General features: G+C 55.5%; 1 protein-coding gene across 1 annotated transcript in view; it reads left to right on the top strand.

Moving 5' to 3' along the window:
* The first annotated feature begins 20,119 nt into the window (after nt 1-20,119).
* The window catches only part of RND2 (Rho family GTPase 2), a 47,925-nt gene continuing 45,874 nt past the window's right edge, over nt 20,120-22,170 (top strand). Inside the window, exons 1-2 of the mRNA XM_032772716.2 lie at nt 20,120-20,275; nt 21,101-21,188. Of these exons, the coding sequence (XP_032628607.1) occupies nt 20,177-20,275; nt 21,101-21,188 (187 nt within the window). The 5' untranslated portion in view covers nt 20,120-20,176. The remainder of the gene's footprint in view (nt 20,276-21,100; nt 21,189-22,170) is intronic.

Raw genomic sequence — 22,170 nt, 5'->3', positions numbered from 1 at the left:
CCAGGTGGGCAGAGGTGGGTCACACAGCTGGGGAAAAATGGGTCTATTCAGGGTACCTATTACCTAAGATTAGGGGGAGATTTTCAAAGGAAACAAGAGTGAAAGTCAATGGGGCTTGGGTGTAAAACTCCCATTGCTGCTTTGGAAAATCCACCTAGCTAGAGAGGAGATGGATACGGTGATTGGGCTGAGGGGTTCGTATGGTGTGGCAGAGAGATTAGATCAAACAGACTTCTTTTGCTGCTTGAATCTCCCCACTGGCCTTTACGGTTGCTACATCAAACCTCTTTCATCATTCATCAACCCTACATCATTCCCCCTCCTGTTACTCATACCTTCTTGTCAAGTGTTTGAAATGGGCCATTCTGATTATTACTACAAAAGTTTTTTTTCTCCTGCTGCTAACAGCCCACCTTAGTCGATTAGTCTTATTAGGGTTGGTATGGCAACACCCATTTTTTCATGTTCTCTGTGTATCTATATATCTCTACCTACTGTAATTTCCACTGCATGCATCAGATGAAGTAGGCTTTAGCCCACGAAAACTTATGCTCAAATAAATTTGTTAGTCTCTAAGGTACCACAAGTACTCCTGTTCTTCCTTTATCCAGTTAGTTTAATAACATTTGCTCTATTTGTCTCGCTTTCCAGGTTCTTTGGATTTGTGTTTTTTCCTTGCAGTTTTTCTGGATTCTTAACTCCATCAATTTAATGGGGACATTTCTGGGGATTCAAACCCTCTGCAGAAGGAAGGAAGGAAGAGAGAGAGAGAGAGTGTGTGTGTGTGTGTGTGAGAGAGAGAGAGAGGGGCAGGTCCCTGCCTTTGTAGAGCTTGGAAGGTATCAGCTCTGTATGTCCTGGTCGGACTCTCTTCTTCTGGAATGCTCTGAGTTAGCAAGATCTCTGATTTCTCAGCAGAGGATTGGTTGGCTGCTTATCACTGGGGATGTGATAGTGTAGCTGGTGAGTCATAGGACGCAATAGCCAGAGAAAATAGTTTTCTTGGTGGAGACAGTTTTCTCTGCTCCACCCTGTTTTCCAAAATACGGCTTTACACGCTGGAGGAGGATGCAGTTCAGTGGCTGGACCAGCCCTAGCTATTCATTTCCTTTGCAGTTACAGTGATTTACAAGCAGAGAGTCGCACAGACTCTGTGTGACGTTGTTGTGAGTCTCTGACTTACTCCTCCATCTCCAGAGCTGCCTCAGTAGAACTACGCCTGACCCCCCTGGTTTTTAATATCCTCCTGCTGCTTCCCTGCTGCTTCCAGCTGCTTGGCTCCAGAGCCTGGAGGAGGGAGAGAGACGTGCCCACAGCACAGACAGAGCCAACGCCTGGCTTATTGTTTCAGCTCCGTTTATTTTCACACAGAGCTTTAACAATCCCTCTTCTTTGCTCTCAAGGACACCAGAACAAAGAGCATTGAGCAAGCGAGAGGATAAGGAAAAGCGTGGGGCAGCCTCTGCTTCACCAGTCCATAGGCTCTTCTGCCCCACGCTGCGAGAGCACCCCCGCTTTGCAGAGGGGCAAGGAGCTGGTGCCATCTGGTTCCCCGGGGTTCCCGGCCTTCTGAGAAACAGGAGGGGTCATGAGGAAACTCAGCCAGCAGCAGGTCTCTGCTCCCCACCCAGGCAAGAGGAATTCTTAAGGTGGGCCCCAGCCGAGGGGTTTAATTAAACCAACAGGTCTGGGAGCTGTGAGGGTGCAGAGCTGCTGGGTGTTCAGCACAGTGCCACTGGGCCCATCTCTGTGCTTCTCCCACAGGCCTGTGCAGCCTTAGCCCAGGGCAGACTCCCCTCCTCACCAATGTGCTTTGCCAGTCTCCGCAGCCCATTCAGGTCACGAGTCTGTGAGGTAACAGCTCTCTCCACCTTCCCCCTCACTGTGCCCCCGCTGTTGCAGAGCTATCCACTGGCTGCTGGAACATCGGGGAGAGCTTTGTAGATGCCAGGAAGAGAAACTGAGGCATTGGCAAAGAGGAGAGCTAAGTGCAGTGGGAGGGAGGTCAGACTCTGGCCCAGTCAGACCCAGGAGGGCTCCATCTCCCTGGATTACAGTTCAGTCGCTGCTTGGCCACGTGCTGCACCCATGTCCTTTCCAGCCTCATGACAGTTTTGAGGCTATGTTACACTGCAGGGATTCCTGACACAGCTCCCAGGTATCAGAGCTGCCGCAGTGCCCCTTCCCCAGCAGCTGGTGAGCCCTGGGGGGTCGTTGTATCCTCCAGCCCCTGCCCCCTCCATCATCCTGCTCCCACTTCTCACTTCGCTGCATGAATGGTGGCAGACCCAGAGCAGCCAGTGAGCGACTCCCAGGTGCAGACATCTCATGCTGGGGCCTGATTGGAGCCAGGCTGCTGACTCAGAGCCCTTGTTTACGGTGCAGGACTGTCTTCTCTCCAGGCTCCCTCCAACCTAGACGTCTTGTTTGATTATAAGAAAAGTGCAGAGTGGGTCAACAGTAGCAGCCGGACTGATTGTGGCCTGTGGGGACTCCTCCAGTGCAGGCCTCTGGGAGAGCGTGCTGCCTGCAGCACTGCAGAGCTTAAAGATGCCACGTGCACAGACCATCAGCAGCTCAGCGCCACAATGACGGTGATATGTAAAGAGAGACAGACAGTCCCATCCTCCTGTCCGTCTCTATCTCTCTCACACCCTCCTGTCACATCACAAACCCATCTCAGTCATTCTCATTCACACAGACAGGGTGGCAAAACTGGACTCTCCTCAGGCCTGAGCGCAGGGCCTGGCCCTGGGTGTTTGGGGGGAAGGAAGGAGAGTGGCTGTTCTGATGGGGACATGGAGGGCAGGCCGGGGATTTGGTGAGCTCTGGAGCAGCCTGTCACCGTGGCAGGTGTCAGTGGCCTCGCCCAAGTCTCCCATTCCCTTCACCGAGAGGGCGGAGGCCAGCAGGTGGAAGTTCTAATCATGGCCCCAGTACTGGGTCTGACTCTGAGGGACTCTCCTCACACATATAGAGGCAGGATCTGGGTCGGGGGATCACGGCACAACCCTGCTGCACCTTCCCTGAGTCCGAGGCTGGAGGACTCCTGACCAGTATCTTTGTCCTGACATTTTTTGGGGGGGTTCTGCCATTCCTGTCACACCGCATTTCTCATGTCCAATTCTCATTCCTGTCTCCGAACCTTCTAGAGTGGTCTGGTCTGAGGCCTGGACAATCTCTGTGCTGACTGGGGGAGAGGCAGAGCTTCCCACTGGGCCTGAGTGGAATTAAAACCAGTTCTGAAAGAATTCCCGGTTCCCTGGAGAAGCAAAACATCTGCCACCCCCTGGCCAGGATCAGTCACAGGGGAGCCTGTAAATGGCCAGAGATGGGGGGAGCTAATTCAGGAGCTTGCAGGTCATGGCCGGGTGATCACTCACATGGGGCTTGCAGATGGGCCAGAGTCACATGAAAGGAGACGTTCTGCCAAGAAAGACTTAGTGCACAACAGAAACCGCAGTTATCCCATGTGCAGGAGGTGGTGTTGCGTGGGTTTGGGTGCTGAGGCCTGGTGTTGCCTGGCCTGGCAGAACCAAGTTGGCCATGTTGGCTGGGGCAGATAGTCACCAAAGGGGGCAGCTTGTTCAGGGACCATTTAGTGTGCGAGTAAACAGTGCGGGAGGGAGGGAACTCTAGGGCTAGGATCTCAACATGCAGCCCACAGGCCAAATGCAGCCTTTGGCAACCTGAGGTATCAACCCAAAGCCACTTTCTGCTTGAGCTGAGAGAGACCAACCACCACTTTTCATTGCTGGGGAATGCAAATGTCACTGGGGCATTCACTAAAGTGCAGACCTCCACCACTTGAGCCAAAGGAGTAACACCATTAGCTGGCAGCTACATAGGCCAGAGGTGCTGGCACTGGGATGTGGGGGGAGGAGAGGGGAAGGTAGCCTGCTGCACCCCTGGCTTGAAATGTTTCCCTCAGATACAGGGTTTACCGTCTGATTCAACGGCACTCAGCCCCCACCACTATACAAATTGTTCCAGCCCCCCGATGGAGGCTGTTATCCTCCCTGCGCAGCAGCCACTAGAGGGGGATGCCAGGCCCCCTCTCTCTCTGTCCAGCTTTCCTGGGAGAGACAGCGGCAGTAAATGTCAAGGCTGGGAGCAGTGTGACAGCAAGTTCCCTGGGCACCTGGTTTTCCGTCCGTCCATATGGTTCCCTCAAGGTTGCAGACTTCTGGCATTGCTGGTCTGGAGCCAGCGCCACCCCCATGTACTTATCTGGAGTTGTAGGGAACGAGAAAGAATGAATCCTTCCTAATGCTGCACTCCCTTTCTCTTGCGCGGGGCTGGGGGGAGCGAAGAAGCAGACATTGGGTGACGTCTGTGCTGTATCGTACACGATGGGAACGCTAAAGCTACTGGATTACGTCTGTATGTGTATCACAGTAAATGACATTTATTTCTGACATGTACAACAGCACACGGAGCACATCTGACACAACCATTCAGAGATAGCTGCCATTCAGCGCTGTAGTTTTCCTGCCAGCTGTTTTGATCACACAGACAACAGAGGCAATTGTCTGACACTAACTGATGTTTAGTGAATGGCAATTCACTCTCTATAGTGACAAGACACTGAAAAAAATCTGGAACTCCACTATATAATTCCCATGCAAACCCCTTTGTCAAGCTAAAAATCGAGGCTCCTCCAGTGAATTTCCGTGCAAAGACCCAAGCACCAGATAGCCTGGAAATCATAATAAGCCAGCGCAACTGTCACACTCAAGCTAATACCAGTCTCCAAGCATCAGCTGCTGAGGTGCTGTGCTGGACCTCAGCAGCACACGAGTATCCCGCTTAACCCACTTTACACAGTATTATCATGCACACAGCCAGGATCTGAAAATCACACTCCAGTGTACAACCTTAACGCTGAGTGTCCAGTGCGCCATTCGCCATTTAATCACAATGGCGATTTTAAAATTACAGTCCTAGCATCTTCACATGCTGTCTGCCAGAGGACAAATTGCAGGATCTGCATTTCCTACCTTATCAAAGCCACAAAAGTAACTTCTATAGTTTCACATGATGGCGTTCATAAAACCAATTCATCTGAGACACACCACTAAGCAAAGCCCTAGACAGAGCATCAATGGGAGATGCTTGTACTTAGCAATTTGGAAAATCAGGCCACTTTCTGGGGTGCAGAAATCTGGGTTTAGGTGTCTAGTTCTGGGATGCCCACGCCTGGACACAATCTGAGGCTACTGTTGTGTGTGCTGCAGCAGCACCCAGAGTGACTGGTTGGGCTGGGGCCCTGCAGTGCGTGGCACTGCAGAGCCGTGAGGGGATGGATGACAGAGACACATGCCAGGTAGTAAAGTCAGTTACCAGGTTGGCGTTGAGGATCTGTGTTGCAGCCTGTGCAGCAGGCAGCAGGCTTGGGGGTATGTGAAATCCACTCCCGCAACCTGGGGCTGGAGCTTGGGGCCCAGAGCAGACCCCCAACTCCTCATGCCTGGTAGTCCCCTGGCTCTCCCCTATTGCAGCTCCAACTCTGACCCACGGGAGGCTGGTGTGGCAAGGCCCTTGCTATGCCAGGGGGCCTCTGCAGCTGCTTCTTGTACTCCCACCCTAGAGCTTGGTGGTGCAGTGGCCCTGTGTCCCACTCCTGGGCGAATGCCAACCTAAGGCTGCCCAGCCCATTAGCAAACTCTGCTGTCTCTTTTCAAAGCAATTCACTCCCCAGACAGCTGAGTCCAGTCCGCCTTTTGAGACAGCCTTTGGGGGAGCTCTCAGGAGGGCCGGTAGGACTCAGTGCAGCTCTGCATCTCTCAGCATCCTCCGTCCCCATGGTGCAGCCCTTGCACACATGGCACCTCGGGGCTGGCAGCAGCCGTCTGGGCCTGTGGGTCACAAGCCCTCTGCGCTGTAACCCAACAGGGACAGGCCTTTCCGCTGGCCCTGTGCCACAAGAGGCCTCCGGCTGCAGATTCCCCTCACCCCTCTGTCCCCAGCAATGGGTCCCACGGGGCCAGGGGGCACCTCTTCTATGGGAGTTTGCATGGAGGTGCCAAGGCCTCCCTCTGCCTTGCTCCAACCTCCCAGCCCTGCAGGGAACCCTCCCCAGCCTGAGCAGAAGGGCTAAACCCTGCTTTTCTTGGCTCCCAGCGGAGCCAGGGGAAGGAGAGACTGAGGAGCGGGTCCTTCAAGGCTCAGCTGATGCATAGCTCTGGGCAGACTTATCTTTCGGACCCTCTGTCTCACTGTCTCTTTCAACCAGGCCTGATAGGTCTTCAGGTGCTTTTGAATATCCTGTATCTTCAGGCACCTAAACATCTTTAAACACCTGGTCTTGTTTAACAAGTCTCTGTCCACCCACAACTTTGTGTGTGTCACTAGGCTGGGTCAACGGATTGTTACAGATGGGGAGGGGGCTGATGCTAGGAGAGAAGGCAAAGGGAGAGAGACTGTTTGCTAATGAGGAGAGCGGACTGTGAGCTATGAGGTGGCTTCAGTGCCCTGCTCTGTCAGAAACTCCTTGGGTGAGGCTCAGCTTCCCCGCCATACAATGGGGAATGGATCCTTCCGCCTCTTCCCATGGAGCAGGGGCTGTTCATACAGCACCTAGCACCACAGGGGCCAGCCTCAGGTGGGACGATGCGATGCAGACAACGACCATCATCATCAATGTCTTCTGTGGACCACACCTAACTGTGCCGCACAGAGGCACCCGCCCTGCAAAGGAAAACCAGCCGTGAGTGAGCTGAGACAGGTCCTGTTCACCCTCTTGTGGCCACAGGCTGTAAGTGGGTGCAGTGACTTCCTCCTTTACTAGGCTCCTGCGCCAGGAACTGGCCCCTCCTCCCCCGGGGAAGTTGCTTTGGCACAATTTGATGTGTATAATTTTGACGGATAACAGCAGTGTCTTTGTTAAAGCATTTTTTCCTGATTATTTTTATTTAAATGTTCACAGTTGCGCAAATGATGAGTTTTAAGCAAGTTTTTTTTTAAGCTATTTAAATGTTCACAGGTCTGAAAAATTGGGTGTGTATGTCAGGGGATAATTATTCCGTGACTGTAGATGTTGAGCTTCACAATGTTTTATAACTGTTAAAACATAAATGGTCAGTAACGCATGCCAAAATAGAAAGTAAATAGCTTTAAATCAGACACCAACAAGTTCGCAAGCAGGGTTAACCCTTGTGTGCTTGTCTGTACTGTTTGATTATTCTGAGGGAAATATTTTTTCATTGGTTTGTGTGTGAACCGTGAAATTGACATTTCCCAATGAAAATCAAATCCTTCCAAACAAAGTGATACGCCAAAGAGACATCTAGGCCTGAGTCGGCTGGAGTAGCAGCATCCTGCTTCCTCTCCCATCCACACCTGGCTGTGGGGCTCTGGTGTTGCTGAACGCACATACCTTCTCGATGATGTAAAGAGGGGAAACAGTTTGATCCAGTTTCTTTGCAAAGTGGCTCATTCTTCTAATGATGGAAGCAAACGGGCTGAGCATGAAGCCAAGGGGCTTGACCCCCTTTAATTTTTGTCTTACAGAAGAAGAAATTAGCTGTCAAGGCCAACATAGTTATAACTAGCTTTGTGCAGCACTAATGCATGTGAGGACAGCACTGCAGTGGGTTCTAGTCCCTGGCATACTGTGGGCCCGTAATTGTCCCACTCTGTTCCCCTCCTGTCGAAGGCTAACCCTAAGAGTGCTAAGGCTGAAGAGTGCCATGCAAGAGCGAAGGGTCTGTGTGAGGGAGCGAGAGGTGGCTGGGTGATGGGAATACAGCAGCAAGGAAGATATGGCTATCTGAGGGCTCTCTCCCATACAGCACGGCTGGTTCGAGAGCTGTGTGATTGTTTTTGCATTTCATAGCTACTATGTCACAGTGGTTGCTATGGCTCTCTGATTGCATCACTGCCACGTCACAGGAGGTTTTCTCACTAGCTGGCAGCAGGGGGGTTCCCAGACCTATTACAAAGGTAGAAGACAGATATTTATAAACATAGTGTAGTGACATGGCAGGTGGGAAGCTAGACAGCAGGCACATTTGATCTGTTCAGGAGTGCGTTCTTGTTACTCCCTCCCCAACCTTGCAGCTGCTTTGTCAGTCTGGGTGCACCCTGTTGTTAGCCTAGAGCAGGAGCTCTCTGCAGCAAGTGTTGTCTTTCTGCCACATGGCTGGGTGGTGCTTGGGCCAGTAGGACCCCTCCCTGCACCCTGCAGGTGCAACTCGGACACCAGAAGTAAATGATGGGCAGGTCTAAAAATGAAACGTATTTTGGCCAGAGATTTTTTTAAAAGAAATGTCTAAATGGTGGTGGTGGGTTTTCAAAATTTCCTGTAAATTTTCAATTGTTCATTCATACTAAACAAAAATTCATTTTGGTTGAAACTGAAATTGAAACTGTCCGGTTTTGGTTGTCAGTAGTCTTCACATCCCCATGCTGGAAAAGAGGGAGAACAGAAAAATTCCAGCACCCAGAATGTTCAGCTCATTGTGACAAAAGATCAGGGCTGCCCAGAGGATTTAGGGGGCCTGGGGCAAAGCTATTTCGAGGGCCCCTTCCATAAAAAAAAGTTTCAATACTATAGAATACTATATTCTTGTGGGGGCTCCTGTGGGGCCCGGGGCAAATTGCCCCACTTGCCCCCACCTCTGGGCAGTCCTGCAAAGATGCCAAACAATAAGAACACACCGGCGGAAAACGATCGCCTTATTCCGAAAGCTGGGTCTTGTTGAAAGATCTCTGACGAAAAGATTTCAACCACTCAGCTCCGTAATCCTGATAACCTGTGATCCCAGGAGTGAGCAGAGAGCTGTCCTGCTGTGAAAACAACGGACAGCCTTGATACAAAGGGCCCAGGGCTGACTCTAGCCATTTCGCCACCCCAAGCTCGGCGGTGCGCCACGGGGAGCGCTCTGCCACTCGCCGGTCCCGTGGCTCTGGTGGACCTCCCGCAGGCGTGCCTGCGGAGAGTCCACTGGTCCTGTGGCTCTGGTGGAGCGTCCGCAGGCACGCCTGCGGGAAGTCCACCGGAGCCGCCTGCCACCCTCCTGGCAACCGCAGAGCGCACCCCAGGGCATGCCACCCCAAGCACGCGCTTGGCGCGCTGGGGCCTGGAGCCGGCCCTGAAAGGGCCCTACCAGAAAACAGAGTGTGTCTGTTCAGTGCTGCTTCCACCTTGAAGCTACAGCCTGGGGAAGGCCCAAACAAGCAGGGAGGACTGAGTTTCAAACAGCTGGCTGTACCAGGTGGTGAGGGCACATTATGTGTACCTGATGCTGCAAGTGACAGCCCCTGCCATAAGCCTGTCTGTGTATTCTAGTTGGAAAGAAAGCTCTTAGTCGGACTCTGCGGCGCCTGGAGAGTCCTTCAGACCCTTGCATGGCTCAAATGAAGTTTCAGCCTGTCTGGTCTTGAAGGCATCCCAGGGACTGTCTCTTCAGCAGAGCCAGAGGAAAGAGGGGCTGCTGTGTAACTGGAGCATTTCAGGGGCTCCCGCTCGCTTTTCTGATTCAATACCTCAGTTAGAGCTGTGAATTCCCAGTATCTCATTAGGCTATAACACAGACAATAAGATTACTGTCCTTGTCAGTCGAATACCTCTGTATTCTAATCCCTGAGATTGCTGAAGGATGCTGCTTTCATCAGATAGCATTTACGGGCTGTTATAATGAGCTTTGGTTTGCTGAGATAAATTAAATTGCTCACTCCAAGGTGCAAACTTCATTAATGCCAGTGGCGAGTCAGCTCAGCGTTATTCTAGTGCAGAATGAAAACAGGCAGAACAGCAACCTCCCTAACTGCTGTTGATTTGTATCTTTTGCTGTGTGTGTTCAAACTCCACTACTGCTCCACCTCCTAATCTCCTAGGTGAATCCATCAAATAACATGCGACGCGGGGCTGAATGATTTAACTGCTGAAAGTGCATTTTCTGCTAGAGCCCATCAAGACTCTGCATGTTTGCCTTGTAAGTTTCTAGCTCTCTGGCACAATATTTAATCAGACACCAAGGAGACATTTAAAAATAGATCTGTCAGGAAATAAAAATGTGTCTCCCTATTTCTGTCTTCCTGGTGGAGAAATATATTGGGGCGATTCCAAAGTTATGTGGGATGTAATACACAGGCTGTGGAGCTACAGATGGAGGAGTTAAATGGTGCAGCAAAAGCTCTGTACCAAGTAATGCAAGACCCAGAAAAACAGGAAGGAGTGAAAAATACCCAGTAAAGGCCTGCACACACACAGGCACATGCATAACTCGAAGCATGCAAGTAGCACCATTAGTGTCAACAGGACTGGTCATGTGCTTCAAGTGACATGCGTGCTTAAGTGCTTTGCTGGATGACGCCCTACTGCACAGAACAACATGGGGGTTCCTTTGGCTTCCCCTCTGCAAATACATTAAAAATCCAGCGCCTAAGGATTCAGAAGCCTCAGTTTGTGCTGTTGGTGGCCTATTCCTGTGCCCGCCCCCACTCATGTCTGTTATACTCACTTTTTGCATTTTCTCTTAAATTAGGCCCAGATCCTGCAACATGCTGTATGTGGGCGGGTCCTCGCTCACATCACTGGAGCACCCCTTGGGCCAAAGGTGAGACATTGCAGGACTGAGCTTTCAGAGTGTGAGCTCTTTGAGGCAGGGTGTCAGGATCCTGACAAAGGGAGTTGGGACCAAGGGTCAGAAGACGGTCAAACCTGGGACTGAGGGCAGCCAGGGCGATGTGCAGGAATTAAAATTGTACCCCCTTTTTTTGGGGGGGCACAGCTCACTGCCCCCTCCCCACGAGGAGCTTGCTGCCACCCCCAGGAGAAGCTCAATTTTCCCTCCCTTCAGAGCCCTGGGCTGGAGAAGTTCTGTGCCCCCAATGATTATTTGGGTGGGGGGGGTGTCCCTGGTCCCCCCTCCCCCCCCCGCACATGCCCCCTGAGAGCCACAGAGGTGTTCATAGCCAAGTTCCAGGCCAGGGTCGATATCAAGAATCAGAGTTGGGTTTCAGGGTCCTGGTCAGGAGTGAAATCCAAAATCAAGCCAAGGTCAAAGCCAGGACCTCAGGAGCAGGGATGTTTGGGGCAGCTACAGGAGATCCACCCTGTTACCTGGATGCTTCTCAGAATGCCCCTTGGGTTTATATAGGGCAGGGAGCCAATCAGGAGCCATGAGGCTGCTGGCAGTCAGACCCCTTGAGGCAGGATTTCCCATGGTCTGTGTCCACATTGGGTCATGGCACAAGCTCCTTACAGATGCCACAGGGTGGCAGAATGGAGCTGGCTGCTATCCAGTGGCTCTGCAGGCCTGGGTTTGAGCCCTGCTGGGCTTTACATTGGCACTGCCTCCTGCAATGTGTTTGCACCGTACTAGGCACAACGGCGCCCGATTCTGACTGGGAGCTTTGGGTGCTACCATAAATAAAATAGTAATAGTTGTGTGAGTTACAATAATGATCCAAAGCTCCCTTGAGAAAGGGAATATCCAGCCACTGGAGAAACCACGGTCAGCACTGTGTGTGGAAACCATCTGTCACTCACAGCAAGTGGGGCTAAGCTGGTGGGATTTCATTGGGTAGCTCTCTGCTCCCTGCAAGTGTGGGTTGGGTAACAGACATTATGCAAGTGTTGCCCTGCCAAATGGTAGATTGCACCAAACGGGACATATGCTGCAGCTGTGCCCCTCCTGTCTTTGCAGAAGACTAGCTGCTGAATTCCCTATGCGGCTCTGGAAAAGCTGTAGGGAAGGGGATTGGGAAATCAACCCCTTTCTCCTGTAGGTTCTTGAGTCAGCAGGGGCTGAGGCTGCTGCAAAGGCCCCAGGGACTGAGCATGGGGAAAACTTGTCTACTCCCTCTGGAGCAAAGGTCTAACGTGATCCAGTGTCTAGGAGTGGAAGCTAGACAAATTCAGGATAGAAACAAGGTCCAAAAGTTTATAGTGAGGATAATTAGACACTGGGCCAATTCACCAAGGGCTGGGCTGGATTCTCCATCCTTGGCTACTTTCCAGTGAAGGTTGGACGGCTTTCTAACTAGCAGTGCTCTGGCTCCAGCAGGGATTCATTCAGTCCTGTGGTCTGTGCCTGGGGAGCTCAGAGTAAATGCTCCCAAGGGTGCTTCTGGCCTTATAGTCTGTGAGCAGCTGTGTCTCAGGGCTGCAAGGAGAGCCCCACCCAGCCCCCTCTGGCTTGCTTAGAGTGCACAGGTGCTAGAAGGAGGGGGGCTGGGTGTGCGGCAGCACCCCCTGGCTTAAAGGAATAACAGCACCAACCGCCTGGCTTCCACTTATACAGGACTGGCAGTGCTGTTCTGTGATTTCCCATGCCCCTGCCAGCATGTGCACAGCTTTGTCAAGACCGGATTTTACAGTGCGCTAGTTAACACGTGCTAATGTCACCCCTTAAATCCTAATCTAGATAAGGCCTTTGCCACAGGGGCAGGCGGCCATGACAGAGCCTGGGGACACATGGATCCCGGCTGGGGTCACGGGGGCCTGACCTGTCAATGTGCAATGGAGCTGTAGCCAACTCTGCAAGATGCAGGCCAGTCTGCGGAAACGTGTCCCAGTCAGCGCTCAGGCGAACAGACTCCTTAGCTGATGGTAGAGCAACTGAGAGCTTTGGGCACTGGTAGCCCCACAAACTCTCTCAGAGAAGAGCAGCGGGCGCCTTTCCTGGCTTTGTCTCCGTCCTTTGCCCTGTGCACAACGTTTCTTCATGAAAACCAAACACGCTTTGAACAATAACAAATGAGCCCCTCAGCCCATTCATAGCCCCCCGCGCCCGCCCGCCCGCCATCGCTGCCGAAACATTTCTATTTCCACTTCTTCAGAGTCGCTGGGTCTCCGTCACCTCTCTTTTTACAGCATTTTGTGACAGCCTGTCGCTGACAAATTAAAATTTGCCATTAGGGTAAATCTTTCTGCAACTCAGCCAGTGAGATATTAGCATAGAAGGAGCCCTTCCTCTTTCAAGACCTCCGCTAATTAAAATCGGTACGTGTAATGTATATGCACGTAGGCCACACATAGTGAGGAACGCCCCTCCACTGCAGAGCTGAAATGACCAAACTCTTTGCAGAAGGCCAGGCCTGTGTATCTGTCTGAAGGCAGAAGCATGTATAAATGGCCAGCAGCCCAGCCTTCTGTCTTTGCAGATACTATTGATGCTCTTCATTAAATAATGCAGAGGTTTTAGACTCTTGAGTAGAACTAGTCAACATCTGTAATTCAAAATGGTTTGAAGACACGGCATTTTTGTCACAGTGGGAAATGTCTGCTTTCGTCAAAATTTTGGAGGTGGACAATGAACTGACAAAATGTTGTGGCAACTGAAAACAAAAACAAAAAGTCTAAAAACTGTTGTTTTTTTTAAAGAAAATGTTTAATGAAAATGAAATGAAAAGTTTTTAATTTTTGCTGAAAATGTTCATGGGAACAAAACATTTCCCCTACCACCTCTGCTCCTGACTAAGAGCTAACACATGCTGGGGCGACACAGGAGGAACAGTGCTAGGTGAGGGTGAACAGCACTGCCCTCTGGGATGCCTTCCAGGTGCTTTGGTGCCTTTCATTAGTGTTGTTATTATTTGCACGACGGTAGTGCCCCAGGCCCCCCATGCTGCACGAATGTAACCCAAAAGACAGAGCCTGCCCCGAAGAGCTGACAATCACAGTTCTCACCCTATGCAATCTACAAAAAGAAACCCTCCGTTGTAACATACAAAGGTACCTTCAATTAAAGCAGGTCAGTACTGCACAGAAGATGAAATTCACCCCACTGCACTTGGCCTAGGCACCACATGACTCCTCCCATTTGATTTACCGGTAGCCCTCCTCCAACACAACCAAGCCCTGCTTTGCAAAGACCTGTGAAAACTCCTGTTTTTCACAAGTACTCAGAAATGTGATTGTAAGTGCAATTTCACCAGGCCCCCCGGTGAACCCAGACAACAGGCTGGCAAAAAGGTGCAAAGACCCATTGGCCCATGCAGGCTCAGGTCTGGCGATACCTGTGTATTTGTTCATGCCTCCCTTGTGGTGAGCACCCTGATATGACATTTCGTTCTTAGCTTTAGACATAGGCAAGAGAGGTGCTCTGGGAAGTGCCCAAGGCTTCCCCAGAACCAGTTATAACCATCTGGCTAGGTCAGAGCCAGAAAAGGGCCTGGCAGCTCAGCAAGCGTATCTCAGTATGCAATCAGCTGCTAGAAGTTTGGTTGCAGGAGGATGCTGGCGGATCATTATTACTAGGTTAGCTTACCACCAGCTCTGGGCCAGGGCACAACAACCAGTATCCACAGCCTGGAGAAACAACACCTTCACTGACTGATGAGATACATTATCTGCACCAGGGAAAAGCCATTATTATTATTTGTAAAGCACTTAAGTCACCCAAAGTGTGCTATCAATAACAGTTAATGATGAACTGTGCGCTTCTCTGTCTGCCCATTACAGATTAATGACCGAGATGCTTTGGGGGATTGTAGGTCCCGGTTCTGTGTGAGCAGAGCCCCTTTTACATGAATGGGGCCATGTGTGGGCCCAGGGCTGTCTGCAGAGTTCTTCTGGTGGGATCAGGACCTTGCTCATGTCAGCAGTGTCTCGGTTAAAGCTCGCCAGAGGCTGGCAGAGCAAGGTATGCTGGATTCTAATCACACCTATTCAGTCCCCAATCTAGGGTGAACAGACGGCAAATGTGAAAAATCGGGACAGGGGTGTGTGTGTGGGGGTAATAGGAGCCTATATAAGAAAAAGATCCAAAAATCTGGACTGTCCCTATAAAATTGGGACATCTGGTCACCCTACCCCAATCCTGCAAAGACTGAGGCACACAAAGCCTTTCTACATTGCAGTAGCCCTACTCACCACATCCCGATAAGCATAGGCACAAATCTTGGCAGGTCAGCAGCTTACACTACCTGTCTGTACAGAGTCTGCCTTAACTGGGTGCCACGCCTGTCTGGGGCCTCTGCCTGAAGCTACTGTAATAGATCCCATTCCATTCAAGCCAGCCCTAAAGCCGAGAAATCAAACACCAAGTGCGGGAATTGATTGCAGGCCCCCAAGAAAGCAGAGATGGGTGCTCCCCCGGTAGATCCCCCCGGGCAGCACTGCGGAGCCCAGCTCTGGGGTGGTGTAACCCTACACACATTCAGTGCATTAGGTGAGCGGCTGAGATGTCTCCTGCGCCCCCAGATGAAGTTCAGTTCAGCCCTTGGGTGCTGGAACCTGATTTCCATCACATGCAGGGTTTACAGTTTGGTTCATTGGCTCTCCCCCCTCCCCCCCTTAGTTCTTACTCAGCCCATCTCCTGCGCTGCTGGTGACTCAAACACGGCAGCATGGGGCCAGTGAGCCAAGCGCAAAGCGGAACCAAGAGGCAATGAGTTACTGGCTGAAACAGCCCCTGCAGAACCTGGCACCCCTGTCCCAGTGACTATGGGGAAGGGGGCTGAGCTGAGGGGTTGGGGCAGGGATGAGTGGGATGAGTTGGGGGAGGGTTAGGGAGAGGGATGAGTGGGCGGGAGGGCAGGATGAGTTGGCGAGCTGGCAGGAGGGTTGAGCTGGGGGGGCTTGGGCGGAGGAGGGATGGCTGGGGGCATTGTGGGGAGGGATGAATTGGGACTTGGGGGGGGCTGGGCTGAGCTGGGGGGTGATCTCGCTCGGGTAGGATGAATTGGGGGCATCGGGCCTGGTCCGGGGCTCAGGGAGGCAGGGATTGATATGGGGGCTTTGAGGATGATGGGATGGTGGGGGATTGTTGGGGATGATATGGAGGGATCTCGGGCTGAGCTGGGGACTCAGGGAGGAGGGATGAGCTGGTAGGGATTGTTGGGGAAATATGAATGGGGGCTCGGCTGAGGCTGGGGGAGATTGTGGGGGGGGATGGGGGGCTTGGGCCAAGCTGGGAGGATTGTGGGGGAGGGATGATTAGGGCTCAGGCTGAGCTGGGGGGGTCGGGTATGGAGGTGATGAGTTGGGGGCATTGAGGGGAGGGATGGAATTGGGGGCTTGGGCTGAGCTGGGGGGTCGGGAGGAGGGATGAGTTGAGGGGTTTGTGGGGGAGGGATGATCTGGGGGGCCGGCCCTGAGCATGGGGGGGTCGGGAGGAGGGCTGATGGGTTGAGGGGATGTGGGGGAAGAGATGATGGGTGCGCTGACCTGGGGGGCTTCGAGGGCTGGGTTGAGGGGATTGTGGGGGAGGGAATGATGGAGGGTGGACGTGCTGCGGGGGCTCGGAGGAGGCTGAGTATGGGGGATTGTGGTGGGAGGGTATGAATTGGGGTGGACGGAGGGGTGGGTGGAGAAGTGGAGGGCGGAGATTGTGGGGTGGAGGATGATGGGGGGCTGGGCTGTGCGGCGTGATTCGGGGGAAGGAATGAATGGGGCTGAGTGGGAGGGCTTGGGAGGGAGGTGCCTATTGGGGATGTGGGGATCTGGGCTGAGACTGGGCGGGGGCTCGGGCGAGGAGGTGAAGTTGGGGGGATTGTGGGGAGGGATCATTGGGGACTTAGGGGGCTTGGGCTGAGTTTGAGGGGATGTGCGGAGGGATGCTGGGGGGCTGGCTGGGGGGGCTCGGGAGGAGGGGCCTGAGCTTGAGGGGATTGGTGGGGGCGGGTATGAATTTGGGGGCTCGGGCTGAGCTGGGGGGGCTCGGGGAGGAGGGCTGAGTTGAGGGATTGTGGGGAGGATGAACTGTGGGACTTGGGGGGCTCTGGGCTGAGTTGAGGGGATGTGGCGGAGCGATGAAATTGGGGACTTGGGGGCTTGGGCTGAGGTTGAGGGGGATTGTGGGGGAGGGATGACTGGTGGGCTGTGCTGGGGGGCTCGGGGAGGAGGGGTTGAGCTTTGAGGGATTGTGGGGGAGGGTGAATTGGGTACTTGGGGGCTTGGCTGATTTGAGGGGGATTGGGGGAGGTATGACTGGTGGGCTGTGCTGGGGGGCTCGGGGAGAGGGCTGAGTTGAGGGGATTGTGGGGGAGGGATGAATTGGGGACTTGGGGGCTTGGGCTGCGTTTCTGTAGGGGTGCTTTGGGGGAGGGATGATTTGGGGGGGCTCGGGCTGAGCTGGGGGGCCGGGGAGGAGGGCTGAGTTGGGGGATTGTGCGTGAGCGGATGAATTGGGGGCTTGGGCTGAGTGTTGAGGGGATTGTGGGGGAGGAATGACTAGGGAGCGGGGCTGAGCTGCGGGTGGGCGTGTCGGGTGAGGAGGGCTGAGGTTGAGAGGGATGGTGGGCGGGAGCGGATGACTGTGGGTGGCTGGAGAGCTGGGGGGCTTAGGTGGGAGGCTAGAGCTTGGGGGCATTTGGGGAGGACTGAATGGGATTTGGGGCTGCTGGCTGGGGATGTGGGGAGAATTGAGGGCGCTGACGGGGCTCGGGGAGGTGAATGGGGCTGAGGATAGTGGGTGGAGGGATTGTTGGGGAGGTGAATGGGACTGGCTGGCTGGGGAGCTGGGGAGATTGAGCTGGGTGTTGGAGGAGGAGTGATTGGGCTCGGGCTGAGCTGGGGGAGATGCTGGGAGGGGCTTGAATGCGTGGTGACTGGAGGATTGTGGGGAGGGATGATTAGGGGCAGCTGAAGCTGGGGGGCTCGGGGAGGAGGGACTGAGTTGGGGCTCTGGGGGCGAGGGATGAGATGGAGGGCTTCGGCTGAGACTGGGGGGCTCCCGGCGCGAGAGAGGTTGAGTTGAGGGGATTTGGGAGGGATGAATTGGGGCTCGGTGACTGACGCTGGAGAGGGCGTATCTGGAAGAGAATGGGGACTTGGGGGCTTGTGAGTTTGGGGATTGTGGGGGAGGGATGACTGGGGGGGTGTGGCTGGGGGGCTCGGGGTAGAGGATGAGTTGAGGGATTGTGGGGGGGATGAACTGTGGAGCTTAAGAGGGGCTCGTAGGGGCTGAGTTGAGGAGGATTTGGGGGAGGATGACTGGGGGCGTGTGCTGGTGGGGCTCGGGGAGAGGGCTGAGTTATGGGGATTTGGGGGGGGATGAATGTGGGGTCGCTCGCGGTCGGCAAGAGGGCTAGTTAGGGGGTGGGGAGGAAATTGGGCTAGGGGCATGTGAGGGGGATTGTGGGGAGGGATGAATGGGGCTCGAGGTGTCTGGGGGGCTCGGGAGGAGGGCTGAGTTAGGGGGGATGTGGGGGAGGCGATGAATTGGGGCTCGGCTTTGAGCTGGTGGGCTCGGGGAGGGGGCTGGTTGGGGGTTGTGGGGAGGATGAACTTGGGGACTTTGGGGGGCTTGGCGTGATTGAGGGGGATTGTGGGGAGGGATGAATGGGGGCTCGGGCGGCTTGGGCGGGAGGTGAGTTGAGGGGATGTGGGGAGGATGATTGGGTGCGGCTGTGCTGGGGGGGCTCGGGGGGAGGGGCTGAGTTGGGGGGTTGTGGGGAGGATGAATTGGGGCTCGGGGCTGTGCTGGGGGGGCTTGGGGGGGCTGAGTCGGGGGATTGGGGGGGAGGATGAATTGGGGGCTCGGATGAGCTGGGGGGGCTCGGGGAGGGAGGGCTTGAGTTTGCGGGGGATTGTGGGGGAGGGATGAATTGGGCTCGGGCTGTGCTGGGGGATTCTGGGGAGGGGATGACTGGGGGGGGCTGAGTGGGGGGCTCTGGGAGGAGTGTGAGTTGGGGGATTGTGGCGGAGGATGACTGGGGGCTGAGCTGGGGGGGCTCGGGTAGGAGGCTGCAGTTGGGGGATTGCTGGGGGAGTGACTGGGGGGCTTGGCTGGGGCTCGGGGAGAGGGGCTGAGTTCGGGGGATTTGGGGGAGGTATGAATTGGGGGCTCGGCGAGCTGTGTGCTGGGAGGGGGCTGGAGTGAAGGGCAGAATGAAGGCTTGGGGTTGGTGATTGGGTGGGTTGGAGGGTGATGAATTTGGGCTCGGGACTGAGCTGGGGGTCGGGAGGAGGCTAGTTGAGGGCGATTTGGGAGGGATGAATTGGTGGGTGGGCTGTGCTGGGGGGGCTCGGGGAGAGAAGGCTGAGTTGGGGGATTTTTCTTAGGGGAGGGATGACTGGGGGGGCTGAGCTGGGGGATCGGGAGGATGGCTGATGAGGGGATGTTGGGGGAGGGTATGAATTGGGCGGTCGGGCTGGCTGGGGGGTCTGGGGGGAGCGCTGAGTTGGGGGATTTGGGGAGGGATGGACTGGGGGGGGCTGAGCTTGGGGGGCTCGGGGGAGGGCTGAGTTGAGGGAGGATTGTGGGGAGGGATGACTTGGGGGTGGGCTGAGCGGGGGCTTCGGTGAGGAGGCTGAGTTGGAGGGATTTGTGGGGGACGATGACATTGGGGGTGGGCTGTGCTTGGGGGGCTCGGGGAGGAGGCTGAGTTGAGGGGATTGTGGGGAGTGGTATGACTGAGGGGGGCCTGAGGTGGGATGGGCTCGGGGAGGAGGCTGGGTTGAGTGGATTGTGGGGAGTATGACTGGGGGGGCTTGAGCTGGGAGGGCTCGGGGAGGAGGGCTGAGTTGAGGGGATTGTGGTGGGAGGGATGATCTTGGGTGGGGCTGAGCTGGGGGCTCGGGGAGGAGGGCTGATTGGGGGATTGTGGCGGAGGATGACTGGGGGGGCTGAGCTGGGGGGCTCGGGAAGGGTGAGTTGGGGATTTGGCCGCGGCGCGCGCAGAATTGGGGGCTCGGACTGAGCTGGGGGGGCTCGGGAGGAGGGCTGAGTTGGGGGGATTTGGGGGGGGATGAATTGGGGGTGGACGGAGCTGGGGGGCGTCGGGAGGAGGTGCTGAGTTGGCGGAGATTGTGGTGGGGAGAGATATGGGGGCTCGGCGCTGTGCTGGGTGGGTTCTGGGGAAGGATGAAACTGGGGGGGCTGAGCTGGGGCTCTGGGAGGAGAGGCCGTAGTTGGGGGATGCTGTGGTGAGGGAGATGAACTGGGGGCTTGAGCCTGGGGGCGGCTCGGGGAGGAGGTGAGAGTGGCGGATTTGGCTGGGGAGGCGATGACTGGGTCTGGGCTGTGCTGCGGCTTTCAGAGGCGGGGCGCGAGACGCCCCGTACCGCACCACCCGCTGGCGCTTCGCAAGACCCGCCAGGGAGCGGCGGTCGCAGCGGGGCTCGAGGCGGGGCGGCGCGCGCGGCTCCGCGCCTGGTTGGTGCCGGGCGGAGCTGGGGCGCAGGCCAGCGCGGCGGCTGGTCCTGGCTAAAGCGGCCCGGGCGCCCGGCGCGGGTCCGGAGCGGAGCCGGGCGGCGCGATGTGGGGCGCGTAGCGGCACCATGGAGAGCGGGGCCCGCTGCAAGATCGTGGTGGTGGGGGACACCCAGTGCGGCAAGACGGCGCTGCTGCATGTCTTCGCCAAGGACTGTTACCCCGAGGTGCGGCCGGGGGAGTGGGGAGCACGGGGGATGGTCTGTGGGTGCGGCAGGGGCTGGGGCTGCGGTGGGGGATGAAGGGGGGTGGGGTTCTGGCTGGGAGAGCTGGGGGTCCGGCCGGGGGATTTGGGATCCGGGGGGAGCTGGAGGTCTGGGTGGGGGATTTGGAGGTGCAGTCGGGGGCTGAAGGTGGCTGGGTTTCTGGCTGGGAGATCTGGGGGTCTGGGTGGGGGATTTGGGGGTGCAGTCAGGGGAACTCAAGGGATGGCCTGTGGGTGTGGCAGGAGTTGATGGAGGGCTGGGGGTGCGGTGGGAGATGAAGGGAACTGGGGTTCTGGCTGAGGGTCTGGGTAGGGGATTTGAGGGTGTGGCTGGGGGAGCACAGGGAATGGCCTGTGAGTGCAGCAGAGGTTGATGGGGGCCTGGGGGTGCAATGGGTGATGAAGGGATCTGGGGTTCCAGCTGGGAGAGCTGGGGTTCTAGGTGGGGTATTTGGGTGCAGCTGGGGGACTTGGGGTGTGGCATGGCTGTGGGTCAGTGAGGGATGAAGGGGTCTGGGTGGGAGACTTGGGGGTGCGGTCGGAGGAGCACGAGAGATGGCCTGTGAGTGTGGCGGAGTTGATGGGGGTCTGGTTGGGGGATTTGGGGTGTGACCAGGGGAGCTGGTGTCTGGGCTGGGGGTGCCACCAGACGCTGGCTGGGGTCTGTCAGGGACAGTTACAATCCGTGATCAGCTCCTGGTGCTGGCGCTGAGGCAGGATCCGCTTGGCTCCCTGGGGCTGCAGGCTTGGCGCTGCTAACCTGGGCTTATCTCGTCTCCTCCCCCAGAACTATGTCCCCACCGTGTTCGAGAACTACACGGCGAGCTTCGAGATCGACAAGCAGCGCATCGAGCTCAACATGTGGGACACCTCAGGTGAGAGGGCAGACAGGCTGGATGGGGGCGCAGGGGATTTCGGGAGGGGAGATTTTGTGGCTTGGCTGGTAAATGTTCATGAGAATGTTGCATCCTGGATTCAGTAGTCAGGACTCTCTCCCAGGCTGGGACCCCTCTTTTCCCCTCCTGCCTGCCTTTCCCTTACCCCATTCAGGGCTGGTGCTTCCATTTAGGCTACCTAGGCGGTCGCCTAGGACACTAGGATTTGGGGGGTCGGCATTTTACCACCCTCGGCGGCAATTTGGTGATGGGGGGTCCTGCCACGCTCCGGATCTTCAGCGGCAGTTCTGCGGCGGGTCCTCACTCGCTCCAGGACCCGCCGCTGAAGTGCCCCGAAGACCGGGAGTGCGGAAGGACCCCCCCCCGCTGCAGAATTGCCGCCGACCGGGAGCATGGAAGGACCCTCACCTACGCTCCTGACCCCATTCCTCCTGTTTGGGTCCCCCAACTCTCTCCATTCCCTCTCCTGCTCTGCCCCATCCCCCCACTGCTCCCCACGCAGGTTTGCAGAGCCCCCTGCTCCCAGCAGCCCCATCCACGCCCTGTGCTGTTCCCTCATCAGGGCACGACAGCTACCCCCAGGAGGAGGCAGCCTGCCAGCTTTGAGTGCTGGCATGGGGTGGTGATAGCAGCCTGCCTGTTGATCTTCCCTGTGTGGAGCACACACCAGACTCAGCCACAGATCTGTCTCTTTCTCCCACGTAGGGAATCATGGCAGTGCCCTTTGCCCAGAGAGGTGAGGGGGTTTAAAGTAATACAGTAGAATTATTGGCATCCCCGACCCCCGCAGGCCATTGGAGGAGACAGAGTGATGGGTTATTGGGGAGGCCAGGGTGGGTATTTTCATAGTTTCCTACAATTTGCCTTGCTGGGACTCTTCTAAGACCTATGGAAGTTGGACCTTTGAATTGACAACTGCTTTGTTCTCACAGAAACTAGAGATGGGGAGGTCTCTTGGGTC

This window comes from Chelonoidis abingdonii, chromosome 21 (assembly GCF_003597395.2).
Source record: "Chelonoidis abingdonii isolate Lonesome George chromosome 21, CheloAbing_2.0, whole genome shotgun sequence".
In the NCBI taxonomy this organism is placed as follows: domain Eukaryota; kingdom Metazoa; phylum Chordata; order Testudines; family Testudinidae; genus Chelonoidis; species Chelonoidis abingdonii.
This window is presented reverse-complemented; position numbering and strand designations above follow the sequence as displayed.